General features: G+C 34.5%; 1 protein-coding gene across 1 annotated transcript; it reads left to right on the top strand.

Moving 5' to 3' along the window:
- Positions 1-202: 202 nt before the first annotated feature.
- LOC134228704 (importin subunit alpha-4-like) lies at positions 203-11,477 on the top strand. The gene is made up of 14 exons (XM_062710383.1): positions 203-353; positions 561-605; positions 6,453-6,616; positions 6,792-6,887; positions 7,063-7,148; positions 7,468-7,554; positions 7,848-8,062; positions 8,377-8,508; positions 8,800-8,928; positions 9,036-9,140; positions 9,587-9,658; positions 9,768-9,930; positions 10,111-10,202; positions 10,829-11,477. The coding sequence occupies exons 1-14, from the start codon at positions 288-290 to the stop codon at positions 10,922-10,924; spliced, it is 1,548 nt and encodes a 515-aa protein (XP_062566367.1). The 5' UTR covers positions 203-287; the 3' UTR covers positions 10,925-11,477.
- The last annotated feature ends 2,008 nt before the right edge of the window (positions 11,478-13,485 follow it).

The following is a 13,485-nucleotide window of genomic DNA, read 5'->3' as shown; positions in this document are numbered from 1 at the left end:
GTTCGCCTTTACTTCAATAATGTGAAAATGTTAAAGAAGTAAATGCAAATCTTGATATGTTAAAGGAAAAGATCTTTTTATACACATATACATGTTAATTACACTTGAAAACAGGATTTGATTTCTAATAGAATTCTCAAAGTACACAATTTATTTCGATATAAGTCAAATGCATTGACCAATCAAATTGCGTCTTACTTAACGTTTCCGAAAGTGATATAACTCATTTCGCCAGGACATCAAGATTTTCGTTGGATTGAAAGATAAAAAAGAAAAACCAACACAAAATGGCAACAGATCTGAATGCTAAAGGGCGGACACACTTGTTTAAAAACAAGGGAAAGGATGCTGACGTACGAATTTACTAAGTTCTCTTATAATTGCCCAGGAAATTGTGAATTAATCAGACACTAATTCCATGCTTTGAAATTGCGCATGTAGTTGTACAGTTATTCTTAAATTGTCTGGTACTTCCTGAGATATGTTTTAGAAATTTTCACATGTTAGGTATTGTTCTGTATCTTTTTAAAGTAATTTCTCCACACTGCTTTTGTTTACAGGAAATGAGGAGAAGGCGTACTGAGGTTACAGTTGAAATTAGAAAGGTAAAGTGTGTATAATTTGTTTGTAGAGATAAGAGATAAAACCATTTTTAGCATGTGAAGAATCAACAGATCTTCATTTATAAGTTTGATATTGTGACTGTTTTAGGAAAGTGCAGTTGTAGCGTAGGTGTGGAACGATATACACTCATCTTGCGATAACGATATGTTCCTCGATACATATAAAACAATACGATACATATCTCAAGCCGCCATTTTCAAGGAAAAGTACTTTCATTTTCAATTTTTTGATAGCTTGTTCATGTATCGTTTTGTGCCAAAATTTTAATGCATGTATCACTAGAAGAAAATATCAGTATGTATCGATATATCATTCTACCCCAGGGTTTAAAATTAACGCTCGCCCACTCGCAAATTGCAAGTAAAATTTGATGTGGGCTCATAAAATTTATAACTTGCTCCCCCACATGGCGAATGAAAATTCTGCATGGGCCGAATTCATTTGACCAGTCCCCTTAGTGAAAAACAGACAGTTCCACAGGTTGTTTATTCAAAACTCCCAACCAATGAAATAAATCACAGCAGCATGGTCCTATTGTTCGTAAATATCCATCATCGTTTCCATTTAACAGCACTGCATGATTTGTGAAAGCCCTTATACGATCTTTTTTTCATAATCCGAATTTCCTCCGTTCTTCTGTACATGGTTGATACGTGAAAGATATACAATTAGAATAACTCCAAACTACTCAGTCATATAAATTGTAAGTGTTTTTACTTATTTCAGATATGTTACAGTTAAAATATTTAACATTGAAAATCTTATTTACCGGTATATATTTGTACCATTGTCACTTCATCAAGTTCACATTGGCTGCGTCGATTTACCCAAATGGACCCAAATGGAAACTCAAATGGACCCAAATGGAAATCAAATGGAATATAAGATATATATATATTATATCGTATTCTCAAGTTTTTACTTATTTAAAACATAGAAAATAATGAAATTAAAACAAAAAGAGAATATTTCAATATCATTAATTTCTTTAATTGTATTTTTAAAAATGCGATTTAATTCTATTTGTAATAACTATTGAACATAATTGAATACAAAAATGAAGTATTGGATAGTTTCTATGGCAGTAGGAACGGATGGAGGGGGAGGGGGGAGGAGGAGACCATGCCCCCCCCGCCCCACAAATAATTTTGCCGGTATATAGGATACTATGAAAACTTCATGTTTCAAAATACAATATTAGAGATTAATAATAAAAAAAATTCATTTGTAACTGTAAGTTCATTTATTTTCATCATTTTGAATAAGTATTAAAATATGATAATACATATTTAATATTCCATTTGATTTCCATTTGGGTCCATTTGTGTTTCCATTTGGGTCCATTTGGGTTCCATTTGGGTCCATTTGGGTAAATCGACGAGCCGGTTGAACTTGAAGGAGCAAATACATGTTCAGTATACGTATTCTACCATGTTAAAAAGGGTAGTAAAAGTGATGCTTGCATTCAATTTTATTTCCTTTGATTAAATATTCATATGACATTTGATTTTTATAAAGTAAGAACTCCTATTCTAAACAAATGTATTTATACACAATCATATTTTATTTGTATCTACTTTTGTCCCAGTGTCCAAAAAAAGGAACATTTTTTTTTAAATCACAGAAACTGACTGTGGGCTAACAAATTTAGCTGTGGGCTCCTAAATTTGAAATGTTAGGAGCCCACATGGCTAGTGGAAATTTCAGTTAAGTTTAAATCCTGCACCCCTATTGTAGTGTAGCGTGAAGTGGTCACTAGGAGGTCGCTAAACTTGAAACTGAGGAAGGCTGTACCACAGCACTAGAAAAGCTAGCTCACTAGCAAGAAAGTATAAGTTTCCATTGTTTAATCCTTTACTCTTTGCCTTGCTCTGGAAGGCTTTGACATGAAGTCGCATAGGTTCTCTCTTAGAGTCTGGGGCCTCATCAGTAATGGAAACCCGTACCATCCGCAGATATTAAGTCAGGAAATGGATGCATAATCTTAGCCCTAGAGTTTCCTGAATCAGGATCTGCCATTCACTGGCACCAAGTTTGTGAATGGACACATATATCTGAGCTTACTGTGCTAGGGCTTACTGAATAACCAGACCACTACGCTGCCACCAATTGTCAACTCTTATAAATGTACAGAAATTTAATACAATGTTTATGTTGGCTGTTGCTTTTAGTGATATCCAAAGGTTTCTGAATGCATTGTTATACCCCCGCAAACGAAGTTTAGGGGGGTATATTGGAATCACCATGTCCGTCTGTCTGTCCGTCTGTCTGTCTGTCCGTCTGTCTGTAGACAAGATTTTGTCCGGACCGTTTCTCAGAAACTGTTGGATGGATTTGTCTGAAAATTTGTACACTTATTATTCACCATATGAAGCTGTGCACCTGGGATTTTCATCATGATTGAATGATTTTTCTGCATTTTACAGGCGTTTTTTCTTTTTTATTTTGTGATTTTGTTTGGCTCATAACTAGAAAACTATTAGACTTACAATCATCAAACTTGGACAAGTTATGCATCTTGGGTAGACGGTGTGTCCCGACCTATTTCAAGGTCACTGTGACCTTTAATTGAAGTGATTTTTTTAAAAAAACTAAGTCTTTAAAATTTTAAATTTCATAATCCTAAAAAATGTAAAAATATAGTTGTATCCTTATTAAAAAATGCTAAATTAAGTAAAAACTTATTTTTTATCATATACTTTACAGAAAATTCTGTAACAAATGTTAATGATTTGAGAGGAATTCAGTTTGTCCCATGGGCATAATTATCAAGCACTGGTCAAGGAGAATTTTTGATAGCAGAAATGTGCATGTCAAATTAGAGAGAAATTAACGAGTTCATTGTCGGGAGTTAACTGGCAAGAGCACCATGCAGTATTAACTTAATTCATCTCTTGGGAGTTGGGCAAAAAGAAATGGTCTTATAGTTGCTTGTGTTAATTAAGAGTTCTTGATGACTGTAGTTCAGATAAAGGTCTTTCAATTGGTGTAATATAATTAAAACAAATTGATGTTTTAGTGTATGATTAAAACTGAATTAGTATTGTATAATATAATTAAAATTAATTATACATGTGTTCATTGAAAAAAAATTACATTTCAATTTTTATATATTTGCAACAAATTGCAGTCATGTCTCACTTAGAATTTTATAGTCTAAAGAATAATTAATTTTTGATTTTTTTTATTAGACTGTAGCATTTCCATTATTTTATAAAATATGCAATAAAACAATTTAAAGCTGCAGATGGAAATTTGTTAGGCTCTAACACAGCCAGTTTAGAATTATATGATGTATTATTTGTTTTAATTAATCCCTACACTGTAAGTCTCTTAGAGATGTATGTACAATATTTTAAACATGATAAGAAATGGAAATTAGATCATTGAAATCTGTGTCAATCTGTTAATCAAGGTTACTTGATTTTCTTACACCCTAACCAATTTATGATTATCGAACAATATTTGATGGGCATATCATGCTGTGGCGGGGCACTTTATTAGACAATAGTGAACACCTCTTACTAGATCCATAAAATATTTCTGAATTGGCACCTACTCTGAAAAACCCAGCGGGGGTATTTGTCCCTATTGGACAGTTCTAGTTCAAATTTATTCCTTCTATGCATTATAATGTTGCTGATTGAAAACAGTGGAAAATCAAGAATATTTATAATGAAAGCTCCCTTTCCACTTAACATCCATTTTTAGGTCACCTGAGTAAACTCAGGTGACCTATTGCTATCCGTTTTCGTCCGTCGTCGTGCGTCGTGCGTTGTGCGTTAACATTTGAACATTTTCAGCTTCTTCTCTGCAACCTCTGAACCAATTTCAACCAAATTTGGCACAAAGCATCTATGGGTGAAGGGGAACAAAAATTGTGAATTTCATGATCCCTGCCCCCCGGGAGCCTGAGGGGTGGGGCCAAAACCACTAAAATTAATGCAATCTTTAAAAATCTTCTTCTTTACTCCTGGGTATCAAGCAGTCAAACTGGTTGCATGATTGTAATCAGCAATAGTCCTCTACCAAAATTGTGAAATTCATGGCCCTGGGGTCAGGGGTTCTAGTGCTAGGGCGGGGCTAAATAAGTAGGTAGTGAAAATGCATTATTTCTTTGAAAATCTTCTTCTCTGCTCCTGGGTATTAAATAAACTAACTAAGTACATAGTTATGATGAGCAAGTGTGACTCTACCAAAATTGTGAATTTTATGGCCCCAGGGTCAGGGGTTCTGGTGTTAGGGTGGGGCTCTATTGATTATATAGTGAAAATACGTGAATTCTTTGAAAATCTTCTTCTCTGCTCCTGGGTATTAAATAAACTAACTAAGTATATAATTATGATGAGCAAGAGTGCCTCTACCAAAATTGTGAATTTTATGGCCCCATAGGGGTTCTGGTGTTAGGGTGGGGCTCTATTGATTATATAGTGAAAATACATGAATTCTTTGAAAATCTTCTTCTCTGCTCCTGGGTATTAAATAAGCTAACTAAGTGCCTAGTTATGGTGAGCAAGAGTGCCTCTACCAATATTGTGAATTTTATGGCCCCAGGATTAGAGGTTCTGGTATTAGGGGGGGGGCTCTATTGATTATATAGTGAAAATACATGAATTCTTTGAAAATCTTCTCTGCTTGGGTATTAAATAAACTAAGTGCATAGTTATAATGAGCAAGAGTGCCTCTACCAAAATTTTGAAATTTATGGCCCCAGGGTCAGGGGTAAAAGTGCTGGAACAATGAGGGCTCAATAGATTATGTAGTTAAAATACAGGAATTCTTTCAAAATCTTCTTCTGTGCTCCTGGGTATTAAATAAACTAACTAAGTGCATAGTTATGATGAACAAGAGTGCCTCAACCAAAATTGTGAATTTTATGGCCCCAGGGTCAGGGGTTCTGGTGTTAGGGTGGGGCTCTATTGATTATATAGTGAAAATACAGGAATTCTTTGAAAATCTTCTTCATTGCTCCTGGGTATTAAATAAACTAACTAAGTGCATAATTATGTTGAGCAAGAGTGCCTCTACCTCTTTACTCTTTGCCTTGCTCTGGAATTATGAATTTTATGGCCCCAGGGTCAGGGGTTTTGGTGTTAGGGCGGGGCTCTATAGATTATATAGTGAAAATTCATTAAATCTTTAAAAATTTTCTTCTCTGCTCTAGGGTATTAAGCAGATGAACTACCTATATAGTTATTATCTACAAGGGCCCTAATCTTCCAAATTGTGAATTTCAAGGCCCCAGGGTAGGGGTAAATGTACATATACTGAAAATGAATGAATGGTTTGAAATTGCTCCTTGGTATTAATCAAATATCAAGGCCTAAGGGTCAGGGGTTCCTGTGTAGTAGGGGCACTACTGATTATTGCTGAATATAACTGATTAGTTGAAATGCATTTTTTGTTCCCCTACCTTGTGTATGGGTATTGAAAACAAACTAAAACTGCTAAGTGTATTGTTATGATGAATTAAATTTAATCACTGGAAAGTTGTTGCATAATGCTCAGGTGACCTATAAGGCCTATGGGCCTCTTGTTGGTTTGCTAAATTCTCATAAAATTTGAAACTGCTGCTGTGTTGAAAGTTATTGCTTTTCAGTAAGGGAATGCTAAAAGTGCAAATGAGCTCCATATATTTTTTTGTGAGAAGAAGATACAGTAATGTTATGTTTTTCTTCCTTGGAACTTGACAAGAACTGAATCTTGGATGCTATATATATGCTTTTTCTGCCATTTGTGTTGTTAAAATGAAAATACAGTGTATGGGCGAAAGTCTGCAAAGCTTAACAAACTTAGATCAATTTGTAACAAAAGTGATACACATTCAGAACAAAAGAGATCAGCATGTGTTGAAGAGGCGGAATGTGCCGATTCAGGATAGTACAGATTCCGATGACACTGAAAAGCCAACTAGCCAGTCTTTACAGTCCATTGTAGAGAATGCAGCGAGTTCAGATCCAACAGTCCAACTCAACGCTGTCCAGGCAGCCAGGTAAATGGAACTCTTTCAAAACAAGCAATAAACTAATTAAAGCTTCAGGGAGGGGTACAGAAGTATTGTGCTATGAATAAAGAACTAATTAAAACTAATCCAAAAGTGCTTTGCATTAAGGATAGATAAACTTGAATCATTTAAGATCATAACAGGATGTTTTTTTTTTCAACAGGAAACTGTTGTCCAGTGACAGAAACCCACCAATAGATGACCTGATTTCCTCAGGAATTCTCCCTATTCTGGTAGAATGTCTTCTGAAAGATGACAAGTAATATATTTTTTGTTTGCTATAGTTTCTTTTTTAATTACAGTTTTTGTTGCCAAGTAATATTCTGATTGATACTTTTTTAAGAGTGCATGTAATTTTCTCCTATTTCCAGAAAACCTAATGCTATTGAAGTCAAATTAATGAGCGTAGTACAGGAATAGATTTTTTTTTGTAGTCCTTCCTTGCAGTTTGAGGCAGCCTGGGCTTTGACAAACATTGCATCTGGAACTTCTCAACAAACTCAAGCTGTAGTCAATGCCGGTAAGTATATGAGCAAAATGGCAGCAAAATTAATAAATTTACACACACAGTTATATTAATTTCTGATGGAAAACCCATGAATCATGCTGATTAATACAGTAAAACTCGTTTAGTACGAACATGGTTATTGTGAATTCTCAGATATAGCGAAGTCATCTGGGATCCCCAGATTTATAAATTTAATGAATTTTTTGTACGGTTATAACGAATTACAGATATAGCGAAGTAATTTCATAGGTGACTTCGTTATAACCGAGTTTTGCTGTAGTGTGCATTTTGATTTTGTATCATTTACAAATGAACAACTCCATTTTGTCAGGTGCTGTTCCCTTGTTCCTAAGGTTGCTTACCTCCCATCACCAGAATGTCTGTGAACAAGCAGTGTGGGCATTAGGAAATATTATAGGTAAGAATTCACCTTTAATAATCTTCATTACATAAAAGTGTCAAAAATCATTACATTCAGTCAACGTATCCAAAGACAATTTCAATCTTGAAAAATTGTCATCAACTGAACATTGTCACCTACAAAACAAGAATAATTCAATAATTTGAAAATATGAATACAGTATTCATTGAAAGTTCATGTAACAATTTTAAAGTATTATATAATTTGAACTTAATTGTAGCAAGTCTTTAACTATGAAGGTAATGTTATAAGAAGGTGGGATGAATAATATGTTTTGCTGTATATTTTAGGTGATGGGCCACAGTGTAGAGATTACGTTATCAAGCTAGGGGCTGTGAAGCCACTTCTGAACTTTATAAACCCCAACATTCCTCTGCCATTTTTAAGAAATGTTGCCTGGGTAATAGTAAACTTGTGCAGAAACAAGGAACCCCCTCCCCCTCTGGAGACTATCCAAGAAATTCTCCCCGCCCTGTGTCAGCTGATTCACCATACAGACATTAATGTGAGTCATTGTATTAGTTCTACCAAAAAAGTCTTTCACCTAGAAATATGACAAAGGATTTAACAGTCACAGGAAACTTACTTACTGGCCATCATTCTCGATTATTGACTTATTGTCTTTGACAACAATCAAGGAATGCAGAGGCCATAAAAAAATGTTAACTTTACAATAAAACAATTTCATTTCTTTACATAAAGAGACTGTAAAATTAACTTATATAGAATACATGCTTTAGCCATTGATACATTAGAATTTTAAACCAAATTAGAATGTAGTAGAAAATATCACTGAAGTTGTACTTTATCTATTTATAGATCCTGGTGGACACAGTGTGGGCATTGTCCTATTTGACAGATGGAGGAAATGAACAGATACAGATGGTGATAGACTCGGGGGTCGTCCCATTCCTTGTCCCCCTCCTTAGTCATGTCGATGTCAAAGTCCAGGTAAACTTAAATGTACTTTTCAGAACATTTTTTTTTTCATGCATGATCAGGATGTTGATTCACTTGACTGTACTCAGTGGTGCAGAATGGTGTAGAGGAATTTTTTTAATGAATATTGTCACAAGAGAGAGTGTTGAGCAATACAAATTTTTTAAGTCAGTTTTCGTTTAAAAGATAACTTTTATAAAATGACATTTTCCTTTGTTAAATGAAGGCCTATCCACAAAATTTACACTTAAATTTTACTTTAGAGCACAAATTTTATGTAGATAATTTGTTTTGTTAACACAGACAGCAGCTCTGAGGGCAGTAGGGAATATTGTTACCGGAACAGATGATCAGACACAAATCGTACTCAACTGTGATGCCCTATCACATTTCCCTTCTCTATTGACACACCCTAAAGAAAAAATTAATAAGGTAAGATTTGTCTCCCTTAGAATTTATCTGCTTGAGTATTTCACTTAGATTTTTTTGTTTGAGTAAATTCTGAAGAAGATGATGTATGTGTATTTTGTGTATGACAGGAAGCTGTGTGGTTTTTGTCCAACATAACAGCTGGAAACCAATCTCAAGTACAAGCTGTGATAGACGCTGGCCTCATCTCACTCATTATTCATCATTTGATGAGGGTAAGTAGGATGGTGAAGATAACGACACAGAAATTGAGCCAGTTTTACAAATTACAGATGTCAATAGGAGGAATCCCATTTTCAACTATCTCCATGTTTATAAACTCTGCATTGGATCAGAGTGGAGTAGCAGGTCTTATGTAACAGTTTCCTAGATACAAGTCCATAGTATGTCACATATAATGTAAAAGAAACTTCATTGGAACATATACACTGTATATGATGCAGTTTATTAAAATAATGGACCAAATTGAGAACACACACAGTTTTAAACTTAATGTAGGAATATGTAACTTAGGCAATGCAGGTACTGTAATATCTTGCTATCTTAATCATTGCCCATTTTCTGATGTAATCAGATGCAGTTGTATCTATAATACTTGTTAGTCATTGAATTAGAAATAAATCCTACCTACCTTTGTTCTTATACAATATTTTGTTGACAGGGTGACTTCCAGACAAAGAAAGAAGCAGCCTGGGCAATTAGCAATCTAACAATCAGTGGAAACAAAGAGCAGGTAAGTATCATAGTGAAAGTCATTGATGTTTCATGTCTAAAGATATATTCAAATAAAGGTGATGAAAAATTAAAGCTTTTAATTGAAATTAAATGACAATACTTTGTAGGTGGCCAAAGTGGTTGAAAATGGTGTAATTTCACCGTTCTGTGATCTTCTGGGAGTTAAAGACACTCAAGTGGTGAATGTGGTGTTAGATGGAATAAATAATATATTAAAGATGGCTGGGGATGATGTGGATCGAATCTGTACCATGATAGAGGAGTGTGGAGGTAAGTGTGAAGTGTGTACCATAGCAGAAAAGTGGGGGAGTAAGTGTGAAAAGAAATGTGAAGGTAATGGTAGTGTGTAACATGATAGAGAAGTGTAGGGGTAGGTGTGAAGTGTGTACCATGACCAGTTCATCAATTGAACAACCAAATGAAAGTGTCTTTTACTTGCTCTTATTTCAGGTCTAGACAAAATAGAAGCATTACAGAATCATGAAAATGAAGATATATACAAACTGGCATATGAAATAATAGATCACTACTTTTCAGATGATGTGAGTATATTCTTACCTTATTTGTCCCACAAATAAAAGCGTTTACCTCCCTGTGTCCCACAAATAAAAGGGTTTACCTCCCTATGTCCCACAAATAAAAGTGTTTACCTCCCTGTGTCCCACAAATAAAAGGGTTTACCTCCCTGTGTCCCACAAATAAAAGCGTTTACCTCCCTGTGTCCCACAAATAAAAGCGTTTACCTCCCTGTGTCCCACAAATAAAAGCGTTTACCTCCCTGTGTCCCACAAATAAAAGCGTTTACCTCCCTGTGCAGCTTTTATTCTTTTATACCCTACTTATTTATAGAAAATCTAAGTGGGTATGGGGATTTCTCTCCTTTCATGAAAGGTGCTCTGTATTGACAGTAGGGAGTATGTAGAGTAATTTTTGCTGCATTATTATTTATGCCGCATTAAGCATCAAGAATCCTCAGCTGATAAACAAACATGATCAAAAGTTTTCAATTTTATTTTGGTCTCAGTTTTCTGTTATAAAGGCACTCAAAATGGAAATAGATTTTGAAAATTTTGAAACAGAGAATTTGGTTGCATTCCTTGGAATTTGAAATTAAAAGAGCAGTTAGTTCCCTAGATATGATGACTTTATGTCCATTTAATTTTACCAGACTGAAGAGGATCCAAACTTAGCTCCCGAAGCTTCAAGTCAAGGATACCAGTTTGATCCCAGTGCAAGTGTACCCCAAGAAGGCTTCAAGTTCTGACAAAGTGCAAGGCGCCATGACAGTGGAGTCATGTCATGGACTATTGTTAGCTCCAGGGAGAGAGTGTGTGAAAGAGGAGCCATTCTACATTGTGGTTTGATTCTCATCACTAGCGCCCAGTGTATTCTCCAGTGAGAGAGAGAGCGTGAGACACAGCGAGGGCCGTGAGAGACTGCGCTGTACCATCTCCTTTATATACGCCCTGGTACAGCCACCATTTCATTCAGTGTTGTTTTCACCGTGAAAACAATGAGTTGATAGCTTTTTTTAACAAAAGACATAAAAAGCTGTTTTAATATGATTTTAACTTCCTAGGAGTATGCAATCCAAATCATTAATGCTTTTCTGTATCAAGCAAAGCAGATACAGGTTTTAAAAAGCTAGAAGGGAACACATCCAGTGTTTCTGACTATTCTTATGAATATGTATATTACGATTATTTGTGATATGTTGCTGTTTTTTTTTTACCCTTGAATGCATTAAATGAGCATGTATGTGAGGAAAAACAATTGTTCAATTTATTTTTTTGTTAGAATGCTTGTGAAGAATGTTTAAAACTAAGTGACACATATTTGGTTTATATTGTCTTTTACAACATGTTGCAATTTATACAAGTATTTTAAACGTCTAGTAGAAATTAAAATGTATAGCACCAGTTAATTACCCTGGTAAGTTGAGTTAAATGAAGCCACACTTTAAATGGGCAGTCTGAAATATAAGTGTACATATTTGAAATGTAACTCCATATATACTGGACTTGCCTGTCCCTTTCCTTGTGATAAACATTAATACATGAGAATTGAATTTGGTTTCTATTGTAGTGTTTAAGAAAAATTACAGGCAAAAACTTCATGTTTCGTCAGCATTTTTTTCCATTTTCCATTTCATATATAAAAGATGCTTCAAAAGTCAAAATATTAATTCCAGTTTTGAAAAATGCTTGTATATTGTACAAGGTCAAAATATGGCCCTTTCAAAAAGAGCACTCTGCTTGATTTTTAGCTCTACTGGTCAGAGACCAGAAGAGCTTATGCGATAGTAATGCGTCCGTCGTCCGTCCGTCTGTCTGTCCGTCTGTCTGTCTGTCTGTCTGTCTGTCTGTCCTTAACAGTTTTTCAAAATGCTACTCCTCCTACAGTTTTGGTCTGATTTCAATATAACTTGGCACACAAGTAGACTACACTAAGATACATATTTCTGTGTATCGGTTTTTGATTTCGATGAACGGTGTTGCCGTTGTTTGGTACAGCCACCATTTCTAAAACAATTTGATTTTTTTTTACTGTAAAATAGAAATTTCTGTGAAATTCTTTCAAAATGCTACTCCTCCTACAGTTTTGGTCTGATTTCAATATAACTTGGTACACAAGTACACTACACTAAGATACATATTTCTGTGTATCTGTTTTTGATTTCGATGAACGATGTTGCCGTTGTTACTAAAAATAGAAATTTCTGTGAAATTCTTTCAAAATGCTACTCCTCTTACAGTTTAAGTCTGATTTCAATATAACTTGGCACACATGTAGACTACACTAAGATACATAATTCATTTTATCGGTTTTTGATTTCGATGAACGGTGTTGCCGTTGTAACTAAAAATAGAAAATTCTGTGAAATTCTTTCAAAATGCTACTTCTCTTACAGTTTTGGTCTGATTTCAATATAACTTGGCACACAAGTAGACTACACTAAGATACATATTTCTGTATATCGGTTTTTGATTTCGATGAACGGTGTTGCCGTTGTTACTAAAAATAGAAATTTCTGTGAAATTCTTTCAAAATGCTACTCTGCTTACAGTTTTGGTCTGATTTCAATATAACTTGGCACACAAGTACACTACACTAAGATACATAATTCTATTTATCGGTTTTTGATTTCGATGAACGGTGTTGCCATTGTTGCTAAAAATAGAAATTTCTGTTAAAAACTCTCAAAATGCTAATCGAAATACAGTTTAAGTCTGATTATAATATAATGTGGCATGCAAGTAGACTACACTAAGAACATAAAGAGACTTAATCAAGGATCATTATTCTTTTTATTGCTGTGGTAAAGTTTCAGTTCCCAACTGCTTAAGAACCTTTCTTTTCCTTTGCTATAAGTACAAACCAGTAGAGCTTCAGTCTCGACAGAGACTTCTGGTTGTGAAATACAATGGTAATTTGTGTAGCATTTTACATTGTACTCATTAAATTTGGTATCCATTGGGCTGTTAAAATATACCGGTACAATGTATTAAGTAAGTTGTCATAATTCAAAAACAAAACTTATTCTCATTGTTAATGTTGCTTTGCCCAGCCAAGTTATGGTGTTCAGACTAGAGTAAACAGTCAAATTTGTTTCTTGTTGGTGTTATTTCTTTTTATTAGTAAAACTTGTAATGGAATTGGAATGAAAAAGCGTCTTCAGGTTGGTCTATGAATTTTAATTTTTTTTTTACACTATTAAAGGTGCATAGACACAGATTTGAGTTAATATTTTCTGTAAAATATCACGACTTACATGTATATGTTGTTGTAGCATTTCACACAAAAATATATTAAAAATCTTATTTC

The sequence above is a fragment of the Saccostrea cucullata genome, unplaced genomic scaffold (genome assembly GCF_032062105.1).
Source record: "Saccostrea cucullata isolate Sc308-1 unplaced genomic scaffold, CSIRO_AGI_Scuc_v1 ctg54, whole genome shotgun sequence".
Taxonomy (NCBI): Eukaryota; Metazoa; Mollusca; class Bivalvia; order Ostreida; family Ostreidae; genus Saccostrea; species Saccostrea cuccullata.
Note: the sequence above shows the minus strand (reverse complement) of the source record. Positions and strands in the feature narration are given on the sequence as shown.

Coding starts and splice junctions, on each gene's coding strand:
- LOC134228704 (XM_062710383.1), top strand. CDS start 288: ATGGCAACAGATCTGAATGCTAAAGGGCGGACACACTTGTTTAAAAAC. Junction 7,149..7,467: donor TCAAGCTGTAGTCAATGCCG/GTAAGTATATGA, acceptor CCATTTTGTCAG/GTGCTGTTCCCTTGTTCCTA. Junction 9,141..9,586: donor TTATTCATCATTTGATGAGG/GTAAGTAGGATG, acceptor TTTTGTTGACAG/GGTGACTTCCAGACAAAGAA.